The sequence below is a fragment of the Schistocerca serialis genome, chromosome 9, assembly GCF_023864345.2.
Source record: "Schistocerca serialis cubense isolate TAMUIC-IGC-003099 chromosome 9, iqSchSeri2.2, whole genome shotgun sequence".
In the NCBI taxonomy this organism is placed as follows: domain Eukaryota; kingdom Metazoa; phylum Arthropoda; class Insecta; order Orthoptera; family Acrididae; genus Schistocerca; species Schistocerca serialis.
In genome coordinates this window covers 377,286,879-377,313,924 of record NC_064646.1, presented here as the reverse complement: position 1 = coordinate 377,313,924, position 27,046 = coordinate 377,286,879, and the positions used below count along the sequence as shown (strand labels likewise).

Sequence of the window (27,046 nt, the reverse complement as noted above, 5' to 3'; positions counted from 1 at the left end):
ACAATGGACATGAACGCATGCCGGTGACCAGACAGGATACTTACGTACGTGTCACTTGTCAGAGCCGTATCTACACGTATTAGGGGTTCCATATTACTCGAACTACACACGCTCCACACCAGTGCCTTCAGCAGCTTGCACCGTTCCCTGCTGATATACAGGGTCCATGGATTCAGGGGTTGTCTCCATACCCGTACACATCCATCCGCACGATACAATTTGAAACGAGACTCTCCGACCAGGCAACATGTTTCCAGTCACCAACAGTTCAACGTCAGTGTTTCTGGGCCCAGGCGAGGTGTAAACTTATGTGTCGAGCAGTAATGACGGGTACATGAGTGGGCCTTTGGTTCCAAAATTCCATCTCGATTATGTTTCGTTGAATGGTTCGCACACTTACACTTTCTGACGACTCAGCACTGAAATACGCAACAATTTGTGGAAGGGTTGCACTTTGGTAACCTTTAATGATTGTCTTCAGTCGTCGTTGGTCCCGTCCTGCGGGATGTTTTTGCGGCCGCACCGATGTCGGAGATTTAATGTTGTACCGGATTCTTGATTTTCACGGTACACTCGTGAAATGGTCGTACGGGGAAAATCCCCACTTCATCGCTATCTCGACGTTTTTGTGTCCAATCGCTCGTGCGTCGACTATAACACTAAGTGCAAACTCAAAACAAATTCACTTAAATCTTGATAACCTGCGATTGTAGCAGCAGTAGCCGATCTAAAAACTGCGCCAGACATTTTTTGGGTTATATAGGCGTTACCGATCGCAGCGCACTATTGTGCCTGTTCACATACCTCTGTATTTGAATACGTGTGCCTATACAATTTTCTTTGGCGCTTCAGTGTATGTTCACTACCTAGCTGTACGCCCGTGCTTCGCAACGCAGTTTTAAGAAGGCCATATGTCTACTGTCGCTTTTTTAGGTTCTGTATTCCACCCTGTAAAAACGGAAGACTATTACGATCACTTAGTCAATAAATTCGCTTTTCTTCACCAAGCTGTTCAAATGGTTGAAATGGCTCTGAGCACTATGGGACTTAACTTCTGAGGTCATCAGTCCCCTAGAACTTAGAACTATTTAAACATAACTAACCTAAGGACATCACACACATTCATGCCCGAGGCAGGATTCGAAACTGCGACCGGAGCGGTCACGCGGTTCCAGACTGTAGCGCCTAGAACCGCTCGGCCACCCCGGCCGGCTCACCATGTAGTCCAGTACAAACGAAAATTATCGAAAAAAGCGTAGCAGTATCATTAATTTTTTAATACATAAAACGAAATTAGTAATTTTTTCTTTATCCAGTTTTGATAAAATAAGGCCTATTCGTTGCTCAAGTTACCTCTGAAAACCCCAATGAAAATTCTTGTAGTAGTTTATAGAATAACTTGTTCAAAGAGGCAAACTGACAGACGCTACAGTTTTAGAGAAAAAATTAAATTACGATGTCTTCTATCACCGTCATCAGATTTGGATGAAATATAGGTTACACGTTGCCACAAGCTATGCTCAAGTTACCTGTGGAAAACACATGTACGTTCTTCTATTAGTTTCGGAGATTAACGTGTTCAAAGAGAGAGGCCGACGGATAGACGCGACAGTTTTACAGTTTTATTATTCGTGTAAAATAGCTACAGACATAGATCAGGGGTGACATAATCACTATGTGGGTGATAGAGATTCAGTGTTGTGATTCATGTAAATTCAACAGTCTCCGATCGCAAATATGTGTTTATTCAGTTTCCTGTTTACCGTCATTATCATCTTCAGATTGAAAATGTGCATACGTATGAAAAAAACTTACGAGTTGGTAGGCCTTCAGCTATTATGTGCGGTATCGTAATACACATAGTCTAGAAGCTCAGCAAGGATACCTACTTTCGACGAGTTAACAGAGTACACAAATAAAATATACAGACATAAACGGCACATCGAGCGAAATCATGATAAAATAGCAAACACTCATATCCTATAATGATGGGTCGTAGCTGATGTACTGTGCTGACGACTATAGTGTAAACCGCTAAGGGCATGGCCTCCTGATGCCGCTGCCCGAAGATGGTTGCACCATAGTGTAAGCACCGTGCGCCACAGACGACCCACGGGTCATGATTCTTTACCATTGAATCACGATTATACTCAATGTAACGATGCCATTTATAACAATGTATTTCATTTGTTAAGTTCATGAAGACAGTTATGTTCGCAAACGTTCCCGACTGCATACATTACGATATTACTTGTAATAGTTGATAGCGTACCATTAATTACATTTTTTAATAAATGTGCACATTTTCTCTTTCTAACGTTGCATATTACATATATTACGGAACTACTTCTAATGTTTGGTAGCATACCATTACCTTTTTTTTTTTAATGTGAACGTTTTCTCTCTTTAAATCAAGCATATTATGATCAAAATGGTTGAATCCGGTAATTAAATTAATAAATAGGCCTATTTGCGTTGATAGGCTGTTATGTTATTCAAAATATTTCGTGTAGATAATACCGTGTATGGAATTCTTCATAAATAATCCGTTCAGAGTTTGGGAAGTATAGTGATGTTCATGTCTACTAGACTAGAAGCACAAACAACGTTTTGTCAGTGAATCAAAGAGAAGTTTAATGTGCAGATAACTAAATTTTAAATTTTGCTGATATCATAAAATGTCTTGACAAGCAGCACAGCACATTCCAAATCTAAACAAAAATTATTTCGCCTGAATAGCTCATATTCAACTGAGGATTTCTATTTAAAAACGGGTGGCCTGTAAAACATAATTAAAAGAAGCAAACTAGTTTTTAAGGGTAAGTGCACGAGTAGAACTAAAAAGTAATGCGTTCATTACTGTTAACACAAGTCATGTGGGAACATAGGGTCACAACGCTGTATCCACAAAATTGACGATTTTGACATATCTGCTTAGCCGCCGTGTCAACCGTGAGGTAGCATACTCATGAGCAATGTGAATTTTGTGCTAGCGGTGACGGTGTTTCTATTTTGCAATATTTGTTTTGACTTCATCTCAAAACACGTGCTGTTCGCTGTGGCTGAGTGGTTCTAGGCGCTTCAATCCGGAACGGCGAGGCTGCTACTAAAAATGGCTCTGCGCACTATGGGACTCAACATCTTAGGTCATAAGTCCCCTAGAACTTAGAACTACTTAAACCTAACTAACCTAAGGACATCACACACACCCATGCCCGAGGCAGGATTCCAACCTGCGACCGTAGCAGTCCCGCGGTTCCGGACTGCAGCGCCTAGAACCGTTCGGCCACCGCGGCCGGCGAGGCTGCTACTGTCGCAGGTTCGAATCCTGCCTTTGGCATGGATGTTGAGATGTCCTTAGGTTAGTTAGGTTTAAGTAATTCGAAGTCTATGAGACTGATTGATGACCTCAGTTGTAAAGTCCCATAACGCTTAGAGCCATTTGAACCATTTTTTTAAAAGTTGCATTTTTTAAAAACGTCGTTATGACTGTAAGCCCCCATTCTCTAAACTGACTTATTCCACAACATTTAGATAAAGGAATCGTACAAACGATGTATGGAACATACAGCCAACATCGTTCGTTACCCATGTTGTACAGACTCACTCGCTTTCAAGCGGACGAACACTGGGCGAGTGCGAACGAAAACCTGCGTGGGCTTTTCCACGCAGCTGATAACTTTGTTGTAGTTACGTCACAACGCGGTTCGAAGCCTACAGCTGATCATAGAGGCTGCACAGACTTTGTGAAATATGTGGATTAGGTTGATTAGTTGAAAAAAATGGCTGCGCTCACCAGGCATGCGGGTGTGACGTTAAACGAGGCAAAGTAGGTCATCTTCGGCAATTTTCGCTAAGCCGTGTGAAATTTATTCTCTCTCTCTCTCTCTCTCTCTCTCTCTCTCTCTCTCTCTCACACACACACACACACACACACACACACACACACACAGACACCGCAGCCGAGTGAACACCACGCGTTTCTGACACGGACTTGCAGCGGTCTATAGTAAAGTACAAAATAGTTGTGTCATCGTTGACATCCTTTGCAGAAGAGGCCCTACCAGCTGGGGACGCTGCTTTTGCTGTCGCAGGTAGGCGGGATGGAGGCTGAGGCGGAGGTGACCACGCTGTCGCTGGCGCTGTCCAACTGGACGACGGCGGTGGTGACGGCTGCGGCCTCGGCTGCTGACCCCGACGGCAACTGGACGGTGGCGGGGGCGGGGGCGGGCGGCGGGCTGCGGCCGGCGCTCGACGGCAACCCGGGCCTGCTGTACGTGCAGTACAGCCGCAACCGCAACGTGGAGGGCGCCGCCTTCTGCTGGCTCGTCGGCTGCTACTCGCTGCTCATCGTGCTGGGCGCCGCCGGCAACTCGCTCGTCGTCTGCGCCGTGGTGCGCAAGCGCGCCATGCGCACCGCGCGCAACCTCTTCATCGTCAACCTGGCCGTCTCAGACCTGCTGCTCTGCCTCGTCACCATGCCGCTCACGCTCATGGAGATCCTCACCAAGTACTGGCCGCTCGGCCGCGAGCCCGTCGTCTGCAAGATGCTCGGCACCCTGCAGGTCAGCAGCAGCGCCAACCGCTTTCCCCATGTCCTTCCCTCCTCCCTTTCTCACAAATCCAATCAGTTCGCAATTCGGTGTGATCAGGCTCCGTAGCAGATGTCGCTGACGCCCACAATTGGGGTAGGGCCTATCCCAGTAGCAGCTACCAGCAGACGTTTAATTGACTGTGGGCGGTTGGGTTGTGAAGAGAAAACCAGGCAATGGAATTATTGTACTGCTCATGGTCTTGGTGATATTCATGTTATGGGTTTTAGGCCGTGGTCCTAGGTGTCCAAGGTTTCGTCTTCCGAAGCTGGGGACATCATCAGAACGCAGTTACTACTTCCAGCCAGCTTAGCAATCCTATATGTTTGTAAGTATCCACACGGCAGTCGCTTCATGACCTCATCAGATCGATACCTAAGATTGCTGAGCCGGCCGGGGTGGTCGAGCGGTTCTAGGCGCTACAGTCTGGAACCACGCAACCACTACGGTCGCAGGTTCGAATCGTGCCTCGGGCATGGATGTGTGTGATGTCCTTAGGTTGGTTAGGTTTAAGTAGTTCTAAGTTCTAAGTGACTGATGACCTCAGAAGTTAAGTCCGATAGTGCTCAGAGCCATTTGAACCATTTGAACCTAAGATTGCTGAGGCGCGCAGGTTTCTGCCGTGGAGCTTTGAGCATTACTAAAGCCCAGCCACAGCTTGTATAGTTTCAATCTTTCGTCTTTTCTGTTAAAGTTGTTTTCATGTTTCTTGAACCCCTACTGCCCATCTGTACTTCCAGCATGACAATTATTCGATCCTAATAAAACAGTGGTATCAGAGAAACGAATTCGGAGGCTCCCTGGTTCCAGAGAATGTTCTCCTAGTGTGATTTATCCGTGTTGCCTGACGACAGTTAATCTTGTGTTGCTGACTGCGTCATGTTAACGCTTCTTTTTGTAGTTCCTACCTATAACGGATGCATGTCCAAGGGACTTTATTTACTCCGCATGTGCCAAAAGGCGGGCGTCGCTCCGCATGTCCCTTGCACCTGCGATCCACTGCAGATACGAGCTACAAAGAGAATCATTCATTTCCGCCTTCAGGAGCAGCAGAGAAACTTTCGTCCAAGCAAGACGGAAAAATTTCAGTAGCAGAACATGCACGAAGACTAGGGAAAACAGACAAATTCGTTTCTAGAATACCACGGTTTTTCCAACATCGAATCACTGCAATGTAGGATGTACAAAGATAACATACAAAAAACACAAAAAAACTTTAACAGAAAAGGATAAAGACTGAAATTAGACAAGTTGAGGGGCTTAGTATTACAAAAAGTTCCACAGCAGAGCCCAGCGCATCTCCGCGAACTCAGGCAGCGGTCTGATTCCGCCACGAGTCGATCGTTGCTTTGAAACGTAAAAAAAGTTAAGCTTGCTGAAATTGTTCGAGTTTCTGCGTACTGAGTTGTTATACAATCTGATGATGTCTCCAGCACTGGAAGACGAAACGTTAGGATGACAAATATGCCTTGCACCACTACCTAATGTCCGTAAAACAAATAACAGTAACTGCGCAAATACCGCCAGAGAAAGCATGCATGTGCTGCATACGTGTTTCTGTCGACGTCTGTGTGTTTACATGGTGGAGGAACAGCAACCAAGATGAATTTTAAGACTGGCCTAATGGTAGCATTCACGCTCAGCGTGTACTAAGGCTGAAGTACAGAAGCTGATACGTTATATTGAAATTATAAGGTATGGTGAAAGGTTTCTAAAGACTGGCCAAATAAGTGCGTTTTGCAGATTCGTATTCGTATCTAAGAGAGAACGCAGACAAATAATGGCTCCCATTTTATTTGTGTGAAATCTCTTAAAACCCTTTAAATAATGAGTACATTGCTAACATTCTACGTCGTTATTCGATATGTATACATAATTGTATGGCTTTCTGCCGCTATTGGGTTCCGAAACATAGCGTGTAGCATCGCGATGTGTAATGTATCTACGTCGGTGCGTGAGAAACAGCGTGCTATAGTCGTGTTTCACATTTGAAGAGTTCGTCCGTACGTGGAGCACCTTCTTCTTTAGCATGAGCGCTGCGACCTCTTCAGCTATTCGCCACTTTGGGTTCACTGTCATGGAGCATTCTCCGTGCAGTTCCGGCTTGGTCCCATCCAATTTTCACCCGTTTCCAAAATATAAAGAACACCTTCCCGGACTTCATAGTGATTTGATAGTGATGAAGCGGTGTTATCTGAGGCTAGTTCGCCACTCCGTCAACAAAGACAGTGACGTTGTCAACAAATTGGTCTCTCGTTGAGAAAAATATGTTCGGCGATAGGGTAACTATATGGAGAAATAAGTATGTAGACATGAAAAAAAAATAATGTTAACACGTTTCTTTTACTTAAAAATCTTTAAGAGTTTTCTGCAGGAAATTTGGAGGCTTTATATTCCAGCATGCCCTTGTACTTTTTAACGAAATCGTCGAAATGAATGGAATTGATTTGAAATTTCGTTAAAGAAGAATAATAAATTTTATCTTTTGCTTTTAAGTTAATTTTCTTTCGTGCGAACTTTGTTGTAGAACCACTCTCTTATTTTCGTGTGGTAATAAAAATTTTTTACTTTCTTAAGAATTACGTACATTTAAAGAAAAAATAATATTTACGTGAACTCATATTGTTTAAGAATATTAGGTTGAGAATTGAGTCCTTTAAATCTTTCGGCCTTGGCATACACTTTCCAGATGCAGTGGGTTTTTTGTTAAATATTTTTACTGAATTTTATCCCGGCACTAGCCATAGAATACAAGATTACCTCTATTAGCAGAAAATGTTTTAATTATTGCCAAGCCGACATTTATCACTGATCAAACCTACTTCACTATGCATTTGAGTTATTTTAAAGAACCAAACTGTTTAAATTTCAATGTTAACTAACATTAACTATCCGCCTACGAATGCACAAACGTATAATTAATTCAAATTTTATCAGCCACAGGATCACTGAAAAAGAAGAACAAATATCTTAATTCACTATTGATTTTTATGCATCTGTTCCCGATTTACGGGTTTGATAATTTTTTAAATGTGGCGCCTCTGCTATTGTTGGTCGCGGCACAGCCCAGCAACACCGCTAAAAAATGCTGAAAAATTCTTAAAGAAATTTTATAGATGACGTGGGCAAGCTAATTTACATAAATAATTCACACATTTGATAAATTCTGATATATTTAGATCAAACAGTAGTACAACTCACATTAATTCGTAACGCATCGTCTAATGGCGGCTAAGTCCAGACAGAGACAAAAGAAGTCTACACTTTCGTAAAAAAACTCTTTCACAGTGTCCTACCGCAATGACTTCTGAACAGAGAAGACCAAAGAATACATAATGCATTGTGCTTAAATAGTATTGCTGACTATTAACATTTCTTTGCAAATTGACGATATTATTCTCTTCTGGCAACATTTTATATCTCTGCTATCGCAAATACTGACACATTTTACAATCACATAATAAATACAGAAAAATTCCTATCCTAAATACAGAGAAATATTACAACAAAAAATATAAGGAGAATAACAAATGTCTTTTACACCACATTCAGTAATATTTTTGTTCAATAATTACGGTATATACAACTTGCCCAGAGCGGCGTATATGGTACAAATAAACTCTTGTTCTTTAATAACGTGAGTTTGCCAGGGAACGTTACAACTTTAATACCAAGACGCAGGCTTTTGTGGCATCCGCTTGCAAGAAGTGAGCTTTCCATTTCAGCTGGGCAGTTTTTCATTTCTCGTGTATGTTCTTACTTTCGTGTTGGTCAGAGCTGTTACATTATTTGCGAAACACGCGACTGAGAAGTAGCTACATCCAAGAACTTCCAACTACCATCATAAAACGCTAACCCGGGAAGTATTAAAACGCATAAGTGAAATTTAATAACATATTGCAATGTACAGCATTTATGTGATGAATAAGCAAAGTAAGGTAATAAGAATTGGTTGTGTATTCCGAACGCTACACGCCACCAATATGTTTCTTTTTTATGTTTCGGTAAAATATAATTAAAATTAAGAAATGAAGGAAGTAATACTAACATGTAAATGCGCCCAACTGACCATCACTTACGTTCCATAAAAACGCCATATTTGAAGTCTTCACAAAAAAGGGTGTATATCGTCCGTGAGTACGAGCGTATTGAGCACAGTTGACACCTTATCGTTTTTCGTTACTTTAACTCTTCTGTGAATATTAACTCTCTAGTAATGAGCTGCTTTTTGTTCTTCTCCCTTTCTGTTTTTCTGTAGTTATTGACGTAATGAACATGTTATTGTGTTCGTTATTGTTGGGAAGATAAAGAGAGAATTTAAAATGAGAAAAGACAATTATTCCGTCATTACACATATTACAAAGCCTTGTGGTCGTTATAGATCACCGCAATATTGCCTGGTAATATTATCTTTGGCTTCGTTTACTACAATATAACTGTTTACTTGTCAGGGACCAAATGGAAGTGGTCGATGAATCAAAACCGTTTTTGTAAAACATAGATGATGATCAGTTTCCCGCATTTGCCCTTCGGTATTTTTTATTTTAATTAGAATTTGCTAAAAGGTACAAATAAGTGATTGGTGGTGTGTCGCGACCGTCTAGCGGACGTCAGTATTAGCTGAGGACCACACGAACGCCCGCCGGAGTGGCCGTGCGGTTCTAGGCGCTACAGTCTGGAGCCATGCGACCGCTACGGTTGCAAGTTCGAATCCTGCCTCGGGCATGGATGTGTGTGGTGTCCCTAGGTTAGTTAGGTTTAATTAGTTCTAAGTTATAGGCGACTGATGACCTCAGAAGTTAAGTCGCATAGTGCTCAGAGCCATTTGAATCATTTGAACCACACGAACTTCGAAGAAGCACCACGCAGAAGAAGATTCCAGTTATAAATTTGATTAGTCAGTTAACGAAATGTGACTCCTATAGCGAACCCGTGATTAGATCTGTTATAGAAAAAGTATTGCAAAAGTGAGATTCGTCTACCACAAACTCAGTATGACATACCGAAAAATATTCATGCAGTTCGAGGAGCACTGATGTCGCTGCGTCAAGGAGCGTCTTCTACAGAAGTCTGTTAGCCAGTAGCTCCTTTGTCAACGCGTCTTCGCCGAGTTCTCGACTGAGTACCCAATATAAAAAACCGACTACTAATATGTAGAATCAAAATTTGATTTTACGCTGTTCTTGAATCAGTCTCATATTGCAGGAATCTTCAATGATTACAAAGGACGTAATTATTTTCAAAGGCTCTGTGAAGTTAACCCTCAACAATTATTAATCCGATCTCACTATCTGTTGTGACTTCGAATGCATCATATGGAGGTAATATATCTTTACCATCCCTAAAAATAGCTATCTACTACATAACTGGTTCCCTGATATTGAATTTATGTTCTAATCACTGAATTTAGCCTAACCCATAACACGCTGAAAATCAAAACGGCTCTCGTGGGCTAGTACTTCCGTCCAGCGATCGATTCCTTTAATGAATATATTTTAGAAATATCCGCGAGTGAAAGGATTTAAATGCATTCCACGCTACGAAAATTCTGTGCGTAGATATTTCTGATGATAAGCACTTCAAAAGCGTCATTGTTTGTAGCTAAGCCAACATTTCAGTTTTCAAACGAAGTACAGCCATCATTTCATTTCAGTGATCGATAAATTCAAATGTGACGCTAATACCACCACTAGCAATTGGCAACGCTGAAGGGCAATGACGTCTCCATTCAACGATTAATGTCATGTGTCTATTTGTTGTGTTTTTATGATGCATTTTCTATTTTAAATTATGTAGCACAAAATTTCGATAACGTATGGTGGCACTTCGATTTTACGAGCTATTTATATGTTTACTGTAACATTTATGAACTTCAAAGTTAGGGTAGTGTAAATTAAAAGCTTTTTAGATTCTTGAAATGTTTTTCTGACCATGTGTTCTCTTTAAGATTATAGCCTTTGACGATTGAGGCACCAACCGTAAATGACCTTAGAACATCTATATTAATACACATGAACCAACAACGTGGTACTTGTTTTGATCTTCCCCCGACGGGTAGTTTGAACTCAAGTGTTCAGAATAACACTCACACTCACGCACTTCCTTCCAAAACGAAATAACTGAATTGAGTATTCCTTGACATCTCAAGGTGAGTCCTTTGAACCTCTCTCTTCGTTCAGCCAAGTCTTTCCTTAAAGTTCTTTTCTCCCAAACTTCTTTTCTCGCAAAGTTCTTTTCTCCTAAAAGTAATTTTCCCAATTCTACTCACATCAGCTTCATTAGTTTCTCTGTCCACCCACATCCTTCTGCACTACCAGAATTCAAATGTTTTCATTCTAAACGTGTCTGTACTGCTCACCATGAACGATTCATTTCCATATCAGGTTACACAACAAATTTATTTCCGAAAACACGTTGTAACATTTAAATTTATATTGCTATTTATACATTTCCCATGTCTGAAGCTTCTTAGATTTAGTAGTATTGGGATTTCCATCTGAGTCGTCATTTTCTCCACTTTACTTCGTCAACTTTCAAACTTGTCATTTATCGCTGTTCGGATTCCAAGTAAACTGAACGGGAAACATTGTTTGCAGCCACAGCAACGGTTTTCTCGCGCCGTCATAGAATAAAACAGTTTCAAAGCACTTTAATGCAAATCATAAGGGCATTCGTAGCTGGAAAAAAGTTATAAATTGAGAAAATGAAATAATTATACTTTAATAAGCACCTATTTACGAGCAGAGAGAGAGCTTTTGCATAAATTACGTGATACTCAAACATAATGGGATTAAATATGGGAGTGTTCTCTATTGGCTTTTACGACGTGCTGAGCTATGCTAGGGACAATTTAAGTGAAGTAACTGAATATTTGCGGAGGAATGGCAGGCTATTCTTTTCTAAGAGCCGAAACCAGGGCAGTTGGAGGCTGGGATCTGGAGTGGAGTGATGCACTAATTCAAACCTATAGCGTTCAATTTGGCTGAGATCGGGATTCTGTGCAGATCAATCCGTTTCAGAAATGTTATTGGTCAAAATCAAATACCTCAGAGGTACTGCCTTTGGACAGGATCAGTCATCTTTGCCGAACGGTTTCTCTGTTGTACGCTGCACTCAGTGCAGTAAAATGTATTCTTAGCATTCCGCATTCAGTGTTTTGTTAAGGACAATAGGGGGACAACCTAGCACTGTCAACGAGAAACACTTCCATACCGTAAAAATGGTTCAAATGGCTCTGAGCACTATGGGACTTAACATCTGTGGTCATCAGTCCCCTAGAACTTAGAACTACTTAAACCTAACTAACCTAAGGACATCACACACATCCATGCCCGAGGCAGGATTCGAACCTGCGACCGTAGCAGTCGCGCGGTTCCGGACTGCGCGCCTAGAACCGCTAGACCACCGCGGCCGGCACTTCCATACCGCAACACCACCTCCTTTGTTGTACCTCAGTTGTGCCACTGCGCATGATGGCCGGTAAGTTCTCCATGCATTGGAGAAATTGAAACTTTCCACGGGCTTGCCATATACGGTTGTGTGGTTCATCAATCAGAGTCACTCGCCTCCTGTCTTCCGCCGTCCAGTGGCGTCGGCCTTTACACCAGCTCAAGCGTCGCTTAGTAGTGACTGCAGGAACGTGTAGGTTATAAGGGGTTGCTGGTCAAATGTACCCCAATCCTTTTAAGTCTCTAGGCACAGTCATTGTGCTACCTGGGCTGGTAGTAGCGATTTGGAACTGACGAGTGATTCGTTCTTCAGTTCTTGATGGTCTCTATCGCTCAGAATATGATGAGGTCCATCTTGTAATGGTTTAGCTGTGGTCATTCCTTCGCATTTCCGCTTCTGAGTCACCTCACCAATAGTCCACTCGGTGAACTGTCCCTGATGAGATTTACTAGTCAGGAGGCACCCAATCACTATTCCGTGTTCGAAATCAGTGAGCTCCCCTGGCGGACCCTTTCTGTTCTTACTGCTTCTCTAGTGACAGGTGCCATTTTTACTTGCGGTTCCATCTCTCGTGACATCTAGTGGCCATTTCCGCATTACATAGGAGTGTTCGGACGTGTTTGGTCAGATAGCGAATTTTCACTTATGAGTTAAGAAACCTGAACGCCGGATGCAGAAATTTATTTAAAATATATCTTGATTTCAACTCTATTAAATTATCCATTACTCTAACCTACATTGCTCTCTGTATTAGATTCGTACTTCATTCAAATTCACAAGTGTAGCTGGGTGATTCGACAGCCCACTTAGTTGCCTTGAGTGCATACTGCGCAATTTTGACATGTGTTATTTCGCACAGACTGTAAGAACTATTTAACAAAAGTAAAAAAAAAGTATTTCATCCCACACAAGCAGCCACCTAACTACTCTGTTACCAAACACTGATTTACCAGTTGAGGCTCTCAGTTTGTTTAAATCAGGCCGAAAAACGTGTCAATGCTCTCTGTTTCTCCTCCAATAGACACATGTCTCTTAAGATGATTCTTGCTGAAGGGTATTGTCTCACGACAATTTCCATACTTATAATTCTTTACGGTTGGCAACAACCTTAAATCTCCTACAGACTGTTTTATTATTTGACAGCGCCGAGAGACACTGGCTTGGGTGACGTGCAGCACAACCTGTTCACGGTTTGTATGGAGCCCAACCAGCGACCATCGGAACTATGCAGATTGTCGAAACATCATGTAACTGAAATGCTCACTCGTCTGCGAACCTAAAAATCTGTAAACCACACTACAGCAAGTTTACTAAACACCGTAATTTAACATCAGTCCACAACAGGACCAAATACCAGGGGGACCCTAATTTCATTCCCGGTACTGTACCGATTTGTCCTTGGTGGGAAGAGTGGAACGGGATGCAGAATGTCTCGTAAGGCTAGCTGAGGAACTGCTGGACGAGTAGGTAGCGGTTCCACCACCAAGTAACCCGACAACGATCGGGACAGCGGTCTGCCGTCCACAGCCGGTGAAGCCGTTGGTGGGGGGATCACACGCGGGGCGCTCGTACCGATGCTCCTGTCTAGGGCCACAGCGTGGAACCTCATCTTCCTTTACCTTTACAGGGCTACATATTGTGCATCTGAGGTTATCACTGATAGATCACTACCTGAGCGTATATGGCTTACGGTTAGTGGAAATTCCGGGACATACGCGTTGTCACATAAAATGGTACTATGAGTTGAAAGAAATTCTCATCGTTATTAATTGTAACCAGTTGATAAGTTGAGGAGCGATAACTGTGTGAAACACTTATTCGTTTTTTTCTGTTACCAATCAGACTCATTTATTTTGTGTTTAATTCAACACATAGTATTGCGCTTCGAGCATGTTTCGAACATTTTTTGTTTCCCATCTGCCTTTTATGCATGTAGATGTTTCTTAAAGGTAAAATCTCTTAGTCTACCTTAACCTAGAACAGTATTTCTTCGCTGTTCTGCTACTGGAGAAACTACTGGACTATTCGAGGGTGGGGTCGTGCAGTGGCTGGCCAGAAATTGATTGCTATTCTTGTCTTCTGCTGATGTGGAGCTGCAGTCAGCAAGCTAATTCAGTCAATGTAAGAAATGTTGCATAGGCAGTACAGGCAGAAGTTTCAGACATAGATTTGAAGAACATATACACTGCTAGAGACTCAAGAAATGTAATAAATCAGCAGCAGCAACACATTATTTAGACAGGCCTCCTTTTAAAATTGAAGACGACAATAAAAGTTTGTACCAAATCTAAAAAAGTAAAGGAATGGATATCACTGGAGAAATATAAATTTGTACTTATAATACCAGAAATGGTGATAGTATTTTTAATGAGATAGCTGAATTTAAAAACTCGAAGTTCTTCAGTTACTTTAAACAGTACTATTGCAGCAGATTTTGATATACCAGCGTGAAACAAACGGGGAATGCTGGAGAATGGGATACAACCCGTCCCCTTTGAGCAATGACGACGCATGTTACCACAAATTATGCATTAGAAAGATTTAGAAGCATAGACGATATTGAGAAACGTACGATTGTAGTACAGAGAAAACAGATCGTGGATATATACCATGTATATTCATTTTTCAAACGTAACGTAACGGATATAGCTTTTTTTTACAGTAGAAAATCATATTATAAAGCGATATATGTTCCATTGGTACCTCAGTTGACAAATATACAAATTTTACGTATGACAGTTTATTCAAAAACGCAAGTACTAGCATCAACTGAAGAATAGGACAAATAGTACTTTATCAAAACGGAATTGCCATGGATACCGAGAGACAGTACAATTTAAGTATCCAAAACGCAACAAACTTTTCCTTTTATGAACTTTTACTCACTGGTAAATAAATTTCCGTCACTTCCGCTAGCACCGTGACTGCGGCTTCTAGCTGCAAATGGTCCACATAATGTTCCTGTAATCCCTACACATCGTGATGTGCCTGCAATAGCCTGAAAACTCGTTAATAATAGAGAAAATAATTCGTATCAAAGAAAAAAATAGCCGACTGGTTGCACAAATAAATTGCCAACCAAAATACATTCTCTCAGAAATGGAACATAAATTCAGAGTTCCTTTTGCGAATCCAAACAAAACACATTTCTTGTTTTTACATATAGTAAAAACTCTTCTTTTGAAAACAGTGCACCCGAACTCAGCTGACAATATTTACAATATTTCGGTGTTGTTCAGGGCTATTTCCTGAGAATTTTGGCATCACGGACCCTCGATCTCAGGGTGCTCATCACAGAATAATAATGTAATTGTGATGTTTCTTGGTTTGTTACCCAAATCATCTTTATTGCTTTCAAAATACTTCGAAAACAGTGAAAAATTTGTAATATGCGATCAACAATACGGACACCACAAGACAAGTGCAATGCAACAATTGTCGCTGAGAGAACATCTTAGCGTAGCATTATTGTGACGCTCTTCGCATGGCATTCGGTGGATCATTACGGGGATATATCGGTCAAGTCCCAATAGTACAGTTAACTATACTGCTGTGAAAGTTCCTGGCAGATTAAAACTGTGTGCCGGACCGGACAAGTGCTCTGCATCCCGCCGCCATGCCCAAGCAACATGTTCGAGGATCGAAGGATCAGGAAGAGGCTGTAGCGGGATCGTCTATGTTGTTTTATTTATTTATTTCTTTAATTTTTTAAATATTTTAATTGTTTTTTTATTTTGTATTGTATTTATGTATTTATTATTGTTTCATTACAAAAAAAGATCCTACAACTGCCGTAGCCGAGCGTCCGAGTCGTCTTCTTGTCTGTTGGCAGCGGTTCCACTCCTATTCCGTCCGTAGAGGATCAATATGCTCGAGGATTCTTCTTCATTTTCAACGTATCATACCAGGAACGCCCCAGTGAGCAGGAGGATCCGCAAATAATAACCTAAACAATTTTCGAAACGGGTTCTGTCCGTCGGGTCGCGGCTGAAAGCTGCTTGTGTCGTCATCAGTAGGGACCAAAAGTCGAGTGTGTTTTTGTGAGCGTCGCAAAATCTGTAGTAAAGTGGCATGTCTTTTAGCCAGTTGACGGCTTTCGGTCTGGTTGATGGAAAGTATACGCCGTCGGGGCGCAGTATATCATCAGGGGAGATAGACTCCGGCAATCGCCGCAAGAGTAATGCCAACATGCGCTTCGTCAGTAGCCAGCACTCGCTGGTCGCGGTACAAGTCAGGCGGTGCGCATCCGAGTCAACGACTGAGTATGTCGGACACAAGGGGTCATCCGTCTGATGAATGGAATGTAAGCTCTGACGAGTAGCGAATTTCCCGTTCACAACCACGTACCACAATGACCGCACGGCTGTAGGTAGAAAAGGCGTGTGTACCGCTCGCCACACTGTGTTCTAGGCAACTTCAGGATGTCTGTTGGCGCCGGCCGAAGTGGCCGTGCGGTTAAAGGCGCTGCAGTCTGGAACCGCAAGACCGCTACGGTCGCAGGTTCGAATCCTGCCTCGGGCATGGATGTTTGTGATGTCCTTAGGTTAGTTAGGTTTAACTAGTTCTAAGTTCTAGGGGACTAATAACCTCAGCAGTTGAGTCCCATAGTGCTCAGAGCCATTTGAACCATCAATTTGATGTCTGTTGGCGACCGTATTTATAGGTTGCTGCAGTTGATAGATGCGATAATAGTCTTTCGTGCTGGGCATCCGTGTCGTCGGAACGTCTGACCGTATGTAGCTGAAGTCAATGAAGAACAGTTTGATGTGGGCGAGTGCCGGTGAAATGTGTCCTACAGAAACCGGGGGGTGCAGAGAGTGTGGTGCCACTTCCGCTATCAGAGTGCCCGTCAGAGTGGTGTGGGCAGAGGTCCACGTGCGACGCATAGTGTTGAGATAAAGCGATCGCGCACGTTTGTATACATGAATTAAACCGATACTGCTTGCCCGCTGGGGCAGTGTCAGGGTGGCGTATCGGACTTTAAAAACCAGACCGGTGCTTACGAAATGTCCATAGGCAGCTTGAAATCTGTCCGCCATCGTAGCCGTCAAGAGAAGAACATAAAATAGTTCAGTTTGGAGACAATATTGGTGTTGACATAACGTGTTCTGAGGAGCATATCCATGTGGTGCAATTTGTTGTCCTGCAGCAGAGCACGTGCGGCAAACATTGCTATAGAACTACACTCCGAAACATTTGAGTACGGGTAGCTTGACAAAGGGCACCGACGTTACATGGGATAGTCCCCCTCCGACATCCATGTATTTTGTCTTCTTCACGTTGATGACGCTCCCAGCGACCGCCCCATACTGGCGTAGCCATTGAAGCACCATATGCATTTCACCCTCTGATCTCCCCAGGAACACCCGTCATCGGTGAATGCACCACAACAAAAGGTCATGTCCCGCATGGTTCAAATGGCTCTGAGCACTGTGGGACTTAACTTCTGAGGTCATCAGTCCCCTAGAACTTAGGTTAGTTAGGTTTAAGTAGTTCTAAGGACATCACACACATCCATGCCCAAGGCAGGGTTCGAACCTGCGACCGTAGCGGTCGCGCTGTTCCAGACTGTAGCGCCTAGAACAGCTCAGCCAACCCGGCCGGCCACGTCCCGCATGGAAATGCCTGTTAATCGCTGACGTTGACCATGTAAAGCGGGTTCAAGCGCTGCCGCGAATAATATACCCGACAGGGGGCACCCTTGTCGCACTGACCGTCCAACGACAATGTGGTAACCTTTGACCATCATGCGTAGCGCGCTCCGTGGACCACTCGAAAGACCACCTGTTAAGACTCTGGAGAGAGGCCCATGTGTTGCAAAACTGCGTGTAAGAAGCCGTGGTCGACACGGTCGAATGCGTGGTCAAAATCAACGGCGACAAGGACACCTCGTATTTTGCAGGCCGCCGTCAAAGCAATTACGTCGCGGTATGCTCCTAACGCTATATGTATGTTGCTGACACCATCTAAACATGTCTGATCGGTGCGGATGGCTTTCCCGATAGCGGTGTGGAGACGCACGCGGAGGATGCGGGCGATGATCTTGTAGTCGTTGCTGAGGAGTGTGAGTGGGCGAAAGTCCTGCCACCTACAACCACCATTCAGTTTCGGTACTAAGATCAAGACACCGTCTGTGAATTCTGTGGGGACAAGGAAATCAGGGTGGATCAGTTCTTGAAAGATCTGGAGCCAGTTGTCGCCCATAAGTTCATAAAAAGTGCGGTAGAATCCCAGGGGTAAACCGTCCGGCCCAGGCGACTTTTTCTGTGCTTCACGTGCCAAGGCCGATGTCATCTCGTCGGATGTAATGGGCAACAGCAGAGCATCATCAGGTGCCACGTCCGAAGGGGCGGGAAAAGTCGTGCAACAGCTCGTCATAATCACGTACGTTTCGCGGATCTTCCACGTACAAGGTCCCAAAGTTCCGGTTGAATGTGTGCGCTATGTCCGGTTGCGTCACTGCACGGCCGCCACCCTCCGTGTTTACAGTGTTACTGTAATGAGCTGACGTTTACGGTGGCGCCTTTAGCGCACAATGTGATAGACATGCCGTTTCGTGGGGGATGCAGTCTTGCACTCGCTCAAGGATGCGGACATCTTCTAGCTGCTCTGCCCTGATGCGAAGTAGATGAGCTTTGATGCATTGTATGGACATCTGACGTTCAGGAGATGTCGGTTGCGTCGCCAGGTCACGTAACGCTGTATAGTAAAATTCCGATGTTCTCCTTTGCCAGTTCGATCTGTCACGCCCGTAGGCCATCACGGTCTTTCGGAGTGCAAATTTGACACATTCTAGCCACCACAGCAACGTGGAAGCATACGCGGGCAGGCGCCTGAAACAACGACGCCACGTGCAAGTAACTGCTTGCCGTCACGCTTCCTCGCGAAGGAGGGAAATGTTCAGCGTCCACGGGCCTCTGCTGTGTCGTGTGAGTTGTCGGGGTAAGAGTATATACGCGAGATTATCCGTGAAGGCCGTCGGCCAGAGTTCTGCATCACGGGTTGCTGTGCGGAGGGCACGCGAGACGTATATCCGGTCCAGACGACTGGCAGAATGGCTGGTAAAGTGCGTATATCCTCGCTGGTTCCCATGATGTAAGAGCCATGTGTCGTGGAGCGCGAGGCCACGTATCAATGCTTGTAGAGCCGGGCATGGGACGTAATGCGGTATCTGGTCCTCGGGCCGCAGAACACTGTTAAAATCGCCGCCCACTATGTAATGGTCCATATTTCCTTGCAGAAGTGGGGCCAACCCCTCCGAATAGAAGACATGCCTGTCACCACGGTGCGAATTACCGGAGGGAGCGTAGATGTTAACGATGCGGACTGCGCCAAGTATGAGAGCGATGCCTCGCCCGTTCGGCAAGTACGTCACGTCCGTCGCGTCTATGCCTTCTCGGAGAAGGATGGCCGTTCCTTCTGCGCCACCACCAGAGGGTAGGCTGTGGGTGGTGTAGCCATATAGGACTAAACGCAGCTCGGGACGGACCTCCTGGAGAAGGGCATGTCCAAGTCTGCCGCTCTTATCATGTCGTGTAATATGCAGGTCTTGACATAGGAGTGGACACCATTGACATTGACTGTTTCCACACGGTATGACTGAGACATATCAAGTGGCAGAGTCAGTGTGCTGGTGCATGCCCACAGTGATCTCGCTCACCACACAGCCATCCAGCTGCATGCTGTGCATTACTGTGCCGTATGATCCCCTGACTGGCAGAGTCCTCCGGGCTCAACATCAGCCATGGCCTCCGGTGGAGTTATCGATGTTTGCTGTGCATCAACGGCCTCCATATCGTCTGCCCAATCACCAAGAGAGGATTGCGATGTCAGTGGTGGCTGGTCGCTTTTACAGGAGCCCACATTTTGGGAGTCGACGCAGTTCGCCTCGTTTTCAGGGCCACCAGATGTAGGAGAGTGTTCGTTATCTTCAGGCGCTTTCTGGTGAAAGAGGCCACTAGAATCTATTGAAACTGTAGACCCGCCAACAAAGTCGATGTCTTCCGCCGGCTTCACATCCTTGTCCCGTTCTTCGACTGACAATCGCCTCTTCTTGTGTCACTTGGGTGATTTTTGCTTGCGAGTCCGAGATTCGACATCCACTGGAGGACGGGCCTCGACACGGTCTCGGCCACCGTGAATCCCTGTGTCCGATCCCGACAGTGACGGCGGCTGCGTGCCCACGACGCCACGGTGGGCAGAACTGCAGGAACATCTGCAACGTATGGCTGCGTCGTCGTCGTCGTCGTCGTCGTCGTCGGCGGCGGCGGCGGTGACTTGACTCTCCAACGGAGCTCGCAGCGGCCTCGGGCATGGATGTGTGTGATGTCCTTAGGTTAGTTAGGTTTAAGTAGTTCTAAGTTCTAGGGGACTGATAACCACAGCAGTTGAGTCCCATAGTGCTCAGAGCCATTTGACCCATTTTGAAGTTCATTGCGGGGCACCTGAAGGAGGCAGCGCTGCAAACACCCAGTTCTAACATGGCCCTCCTGGCTGCAGCCCGAGCAGGTCCTCGGTTGGCCGTCAAATATAACAATTGCGCGGCGGCCACCTACGGAAACATACGATGGAACGTGCTTCTTAAGTTCTATGCGCACTTGTCGTACCCCATTAAGGAAAAGGTACGTAGCGAATGTGTTCCATTTCTCCTCTATGTGGGCCAGAACTGTGCCGTATGGCCGCACCGCATCAACGACAAGGTTGGCAGGAATTTCGAACGGTAGTTCAAAGATGCGCACGGTACGCAGTCCCAGACCAGCACGGTCAACTCCAACCACGCTTACATTACGGTCTGCGTGACAGAAGCGAAATCCGTTTGCAGATCGTTGGAGAAGTCTCTCGCAGGCCGCTTCGTCGATCAGTTTGAGGTACACTGTTCAAAAATGGTTCAAATACCTCTGAGCACTATGGGACTTGAGGTCATCAGTCCCCTAGACTTAGACCTACTTAAACCTAACTAACCTAGGGACATCACACACATCCATGCCAGAGGCAGGATTCGAACCGGCGACCGCAGCGGTCGCGCGGTTCCAGACTGTAGCGCCTAGAACCACTCGGCCACTCCAGATGGCGAAGTACACTGTGCTTGATACAATAGATAAATGAATGCCCATCAGATCTTGCGGTTCTATGTGCATGATGTCTCGAAGAAACCGTTCAGTTTCATGGGCTTTCGGTCTCGCGTACAATGCGTTGAACGTTAGTTTGATTGTAGCTTGTCGATATGAGAACGCCATGGCGGGTCGCTAGCGGTACTATAAGGCGATACAACGACGCAACCGCGCGCTAGCGGGTAAACAACGACACCTGCGGAACGCTGCCCGGCGCGCCGAGCCCGTCCGCCCGGTATCACGGCTGAAAGCCGACTGCCCATCGGAGCTACCCTAGCTGGACTCGCGACCCGTCCTCACAGCTTTACTTCCGCCAGGACCTCTTGTCTTACCTTCCAAACATCACAGACGCTCTCCTGCCAAACAGTGTTTATCTGCCACGAAGTTGCAGATTACTAACGAGTTCGTCATTAGTACTTAGCATTACTTTCAGTTAACAACGAAAATGGATGTCAGTGCACTAAAAATGCAGTTGCATAAATTTCAGTAAGTGACATGTGACTGTTGGTTAATTAACTTGAATGTATAGAACCGGAAAGATACAATATTTCAATTGTTATATTTACCAAAAATCCATGCTGTGTTGAGATTCTGGCTGCAGATAATATCTTTAACTTCAATTGCGGTGGAGATTCGAGTCCTCCCTCGGGCATGGGTGTGTGTGTTTGTCCTTAGGTTAATTTAGCAAAAAATGGTTCAAATGGCTCTGAGCACAGTGGGCCTTAACATCTGAGGTCATCAGTCACCTAGAACTTAAAAGTACCTAAACCTAACTAACCTACGAACATCACACACAGCCATGTCCGAAGCAGGATTCGAACCTGCTACCGTAGCGGTCCCGCAGTTCCAGACTGTAGCGCCTAGAACCGCTCGGCCACACCGGCCGGCTAATTTAGCATAAGTAGTGTGTAAGCATAGGGACTGAAGACCTTAGCAGTTAAGTCCCATAAGATTCCACACACATTTGAACATTTTAAGTTCAATTGCCAATTATTCCCAGTAGTGTACTATTCTCATAACTAGTTACAGACGACTGAAAGGACAAACGTTCACCAAGCGTTAAATATGCATAACAAAATTTATACGAGAGGGACTGAAAGGAAATAAATAAGTATAACAAGATTATACGAGGGAGAGCCAAAGGCAAATCTTAAACACCTTTAATTCCTTTTATTGAAACGAAAGTGGAACGCAATTGTATAATTTTTCGATTCATTTTTCTTTCTCTCAACATACTTCCTCCAATGCGTAGAAAGTGCACGGGAAAAGGGAGCTTCTCCTGGTCGTGTGTGCCGCCACTCGTGGACCGCTTGCTGCACCTCTTCATCGGAACGAAATTCCCTTCCTCCCGTCGCCTATTTGAGTGGTTCAGAGATGTGATAATCAGTCGGTACGAGATATAATGAGTACGGCCGATGTGGCAGAATGTCAAAGAGCACGGCATCGTCAATTGCAAGTGTTACAAGGGCAGTATGAAGTCGGACACTGCCATATTGCTAAATGACAGCTGTAGTCAGACTTCCACATAGCTTTGATCATATTGCAAGCTGAAGCAGATTTTTTTAACGTATTGGAATATGACACACTGGTGATGGTTTCCATTAGTCGTGTAGTGTTCCATGACAAAGCCTCGTTCATCCCAAAACAGAAGCAGCAAGACGTTCCCTGCAGACGGCTGCGGCGGGAATGTTTTGGGCTTTAGTGATCAAGAATGGCATCATTCCTTGCCTGCTGTCGGCATTTCTCGTTGGAGCCAGTGTACTCAGGTTTCACCTCGTGTAATAATTTCCACGAAGGAGCCATCAACACCTTCGTGAAAACCCAATAAAAATGCTTCACAGTTGACAACGCATCGCTCTTTCAGTTGTGGAGTAAGCTGCGTGGCATTCATCTTGCACATCTTACAGACATTTAGCGAACCTGAAGTAGTTCATGAATAAGGATTTGTTGAGCCATGGATAACGTTCAGGTCTACGGCTTTTTCATCCACCAACAGACAGTGGATATCCATCACAATAGCTTCAACTGCTGCAGTAGACTCTGATGTGACAATGTGGTATGCCTGACCCAGGCGCTGATCATCTGTCATAGAAATTCATTTCCAAATTTTCTAATCCACTCATACATTTTCTGCAGTGATGAATATGCATGACCATACTGGCCCTAAATTCGCAATTGATTTAAATAGGTTTCGTGCCCTCACTGCTCAAAAAGTGTGACAGAACGCATGTCTCAAGTGGGCCAGCCATTCTTAACTGGCATTATGGCCGCGATTCGCACGTCGGTGTTATACTACCGCCTGCAGAACTTTCCTTACGTTGTTGGTAACAAGAGTGACAACTTACGGAACAGTTATACGAAACGACGAGTTCGAAGTTGATTGTTGTCGAATAGTGAATTAAAGTCAAGTCCTGTCAAGTACACCATTAATGTTAACACTGGCCACTAATACGTTAATCAGTATGGAGGTTATAATTTAACTTTGCAGATGACCTTTCTTGTAGTGTAGGTAATGGGAGTAGTAGCATTACTAGTAGTTCCAGCTATACCCTCGGTGCTATATCCGGTTCTCCGTTTCTGACCACAGGCGACGAGCATCTTCGTGTCGACGATGAGCATCACGGCGATTGCCTTGGACCGCTACCACGTGATCGTGTACCCGACGCGCGAGAGCCTCAAGAAGGTGGGCGCGGCGGCCATCCTGTCCCTCATCTGGCTGCTGTCGCTGGTGCTGGCGTCGCCCATGTTCGTGTGGCGCTCGCTGGACCAGCACGAGCTCAACCTGCCGGGCCTCCAGTACGTCTCCTACTGCGTCGAGAAGTGGCCCGTGGCGCACGGCCGCGCCTACTACTCGGCTTTCTCGCTCGTTTTCCAGTACCTGCTGCCCATCATCACCGTCACCATCGCCTACTCGCGCATCTGCAGGAAGCTCCGCTACAGGTAGGACACACACTCAAGTTATGTTTCTGTCGTGCCGTCCAGTACCTAGCGCACATCGTTAACGCCTACACATGGCATCTGCAGTAAACATGTGGCACACTTACTGAAACTGTGGACAGCTACTGCCACTTGCAATATGTGCTGCCCATGCTTACAGTTACTGTCACCATCGTGTACACGAGCATATGTCTGAAATGGTTGAAATGGCTCTAAGCACTATGGGACTTAGCATCTGAGGTCATCAGTCCCCACATATGTCTGAAGCTCTGATAGCATGTAGGACATACAGTAAAACTTGCACCACCTGCTTGAGAATATGTAGGCGTCTCTGCTACTAGTAGGTTACACAATCATAATCTCCAGTATTTACTGCCCATCAGTGCCATCGTATGTTGTAAAGAACAGGTAGCTAATAATCTCTGTCAACTACTAGTCCTACTTCTAATACAAGCTGTTAATGATCATCGCTATCACATACTCGCACGTTTGCGGCGATCTCCACTACATATAAGAAATGAAATCAAGTTGTCAGTTACTACTCCGACCTATAGTACACACTACTTGTGTAAGTAGGCTGTTTACGTTTTCTTATTGGCAACGTTACGTAGCGCTCTGTATGAATATCACTGGCTGTGCTGTGTGCAGTCTGTGGCTAGTTTGCATTGTTGTCTGCCATTGTAGTGTTGGGCAGTTGGCTGTTAACAGCGTGTAGCATTGCGCAGTTGGAGGTGAGCCGCCAGCAGTGGTGGATGTGGGGAGAGAAATGGCGGAGGTTTGAAATTTGTAAGACTGGATGTCATGAACTGCTATATACATTACGACTTTTGAACACTATTGAGGTATATACATTGTTTGTTCTCTATCAAAATCTTTCATTTGCTAACTATGCCTTTCAGTAGTTAGTGCCTTCAGTAGTTTGAATCTGTTATTTAGCTGGCAGTAGTGGCGCTCGCTGTATTGCAGTAGCTTAAGTAACGAAGATTTTTGTGAGGTAAGTGATTTGTGAAATGTATAGTTTAATGTTAGTCAGAGCCATTATTTTGCAAGGATTATTGGAAGTCAGATTGCGTTGCGCTAAATGAATTATATGTCAGTATAAGCACAGTCAAGTATAATTGTTCTAAGGGGATGTTTCACTTGTCACCACAATCTTCAGTCTCTACTCATGGACCTACAGAAAACAGGAAGGAAACTTGGTCACACTGTCAACTACTAAACTTCCAGTACCTGCCTCACAGAATCATCGTTAACTATATGTGCTTTTTTAATAAGCAGTGCCGTAGGCCAGTCACACACTCAAACTACCACTTATTACTGCCTGCAGCCAGTATCCCCATAATGTATTCCTGCTCCTGTAGGAACCTCTTCTACAGCAGTCATATAAAGTCCAGTTATCAACTACTAGTACACCATCCAATATCGACTTACCACCATCACGTAACTACACAAATCCAGAAAACGTTAAGACAACGGTTTGAAATGCCAACTTCCACTACAACTTCCAATACCTGACAAGAAATGGCTCTGAGCACTATGGGACTTAACTTTTGAGGTCATCAGTCCCCTGGAACTTAGAACTACTTAAACCTAACTAACCTAAGGACAGCACACACATCCATGCCCGAGGCAGGATTCGAGCCTGCGACCGTAGCGGTCTCTCGGTTCCGGACTGTAGCGCCTAGAACCGCTCGTCCACCCCGACCGGCTCCAATACCTGACACCCAAGACCACCATCACCATTTCCTACTTGTCAGTTTGTAGGAAGCTCCCCTGTAGGCGCGTGCACGCTCATATTTCCTGTTATTACTGCAACTACCAATATGTGCCACCCGTAATTGCAGTAACAATCACAATCGCTCACATTTGTATCTGTTTGAAGCTGCAGTAATAGACTGGAAATGCAGTAAAATTAATGGTTACTGTTCTCTCTTCCAAAACTACGATTCATTATCACGTTCATTATCACTCTCACCATTCTCTACTTTTGTATCTTTGGAAAGTTCTGCTATGATTAGGACACACACACAGAAACTGCCAGTTACTCCCACAACGCCGAACAGTTCCGACTTATCATCACTGCTACTCATCACTGTCACCATCGACAACTGTCACATTGGTAAGAAGCTGTGCTTCAGGTAGCACACACACACACACACACACACACACACACACACACACACACACAAAAAGATTCCAGTACCCCTCCAACTAATGACATTACTGAGAGCAACCATGTGTCAGCTTACATCGGCGTTTGGCGGTTAAAAATTCGGTTGAAAATTACACTCCCTGATCCAGAGTATCTGGGCACCTATTAGTGGGTGTCAATATAAGTCGTGTCCACCCTTCTCTTTATGACGACTTGAACTCTGCTGACGGTACATTCAGTAAGGCATATGAATATCTGTGAGGGAATGGTAGCCCATTCTTCCTCAGACGAGCTAGTGATTAGGCCGCTGCAGTCTGCAGTGAAGTCTACGTTGAATTGTCTCTGATGGATGTGTTACTCGAGTGACATCCAGCGATTTGTCCACGTTCGAAATCACTGAGCTATTCTGGCTGATCCAATCTGCTGTTACTGTTTTTCCGCAGACAACGCAATGTTCCTCTCCTATGTATCCGAATTCCCCTCTCGTTATATCCAATGTTTGATTCTGTATTACATTAAAGTGACCGAATACGTTTGACATGGTAGTGTATTTGCATGACATCAGGTGGAAGTATAAAATAGCCCTTACCATGTGGTGCACTCTCTGGACCATAGCCTCAACTCAGTTTCCGCCTGCGAAGCAAGCTACCCGGAGCTCCTCTACCTATGGCAGTGTTCCGTGTCGTCTGGGAGATACAGCAGCTTGTATATGCTAAGGTGTACAGGCTACAGTTCTCCTTAACTCCATTCACGCGAGCTACAGGTAAGGGATTGACCAGCAATGGTACAAATTACCAACCACCATG

General features: G+C 44.7%; 1 protein-coding gene across 1 annotated transcript in view; it reads left to right on the top strand.

Annotated features, from left to right (window-relative positions):
* The first annotated feature begins 4,103 nt into the window (after nt 1–4,103).
* The window catches only part of LOC126419621 (neuropeptide F receptor-like), a 91,643-nt gene continuing 68,700 nt past the window's right edge, over nt 4,104–27,046 (top strand). The window contains exons 1-3 of the mRNA XM_050086808.1: nt 4,104–4,166; nt 4,236–4,565; nt 23,739–24,091. Coding sequence (XP_049942765.1) covers nt 4,104–4,166; nt 4,236–4,565; nt 23,739–24,091 — 746 coding nt within the window. The remainder of the gene's footprint in view (nt 4,167–4,235; nt 4,566–23,738; nt 24,092–27,046) is intronic.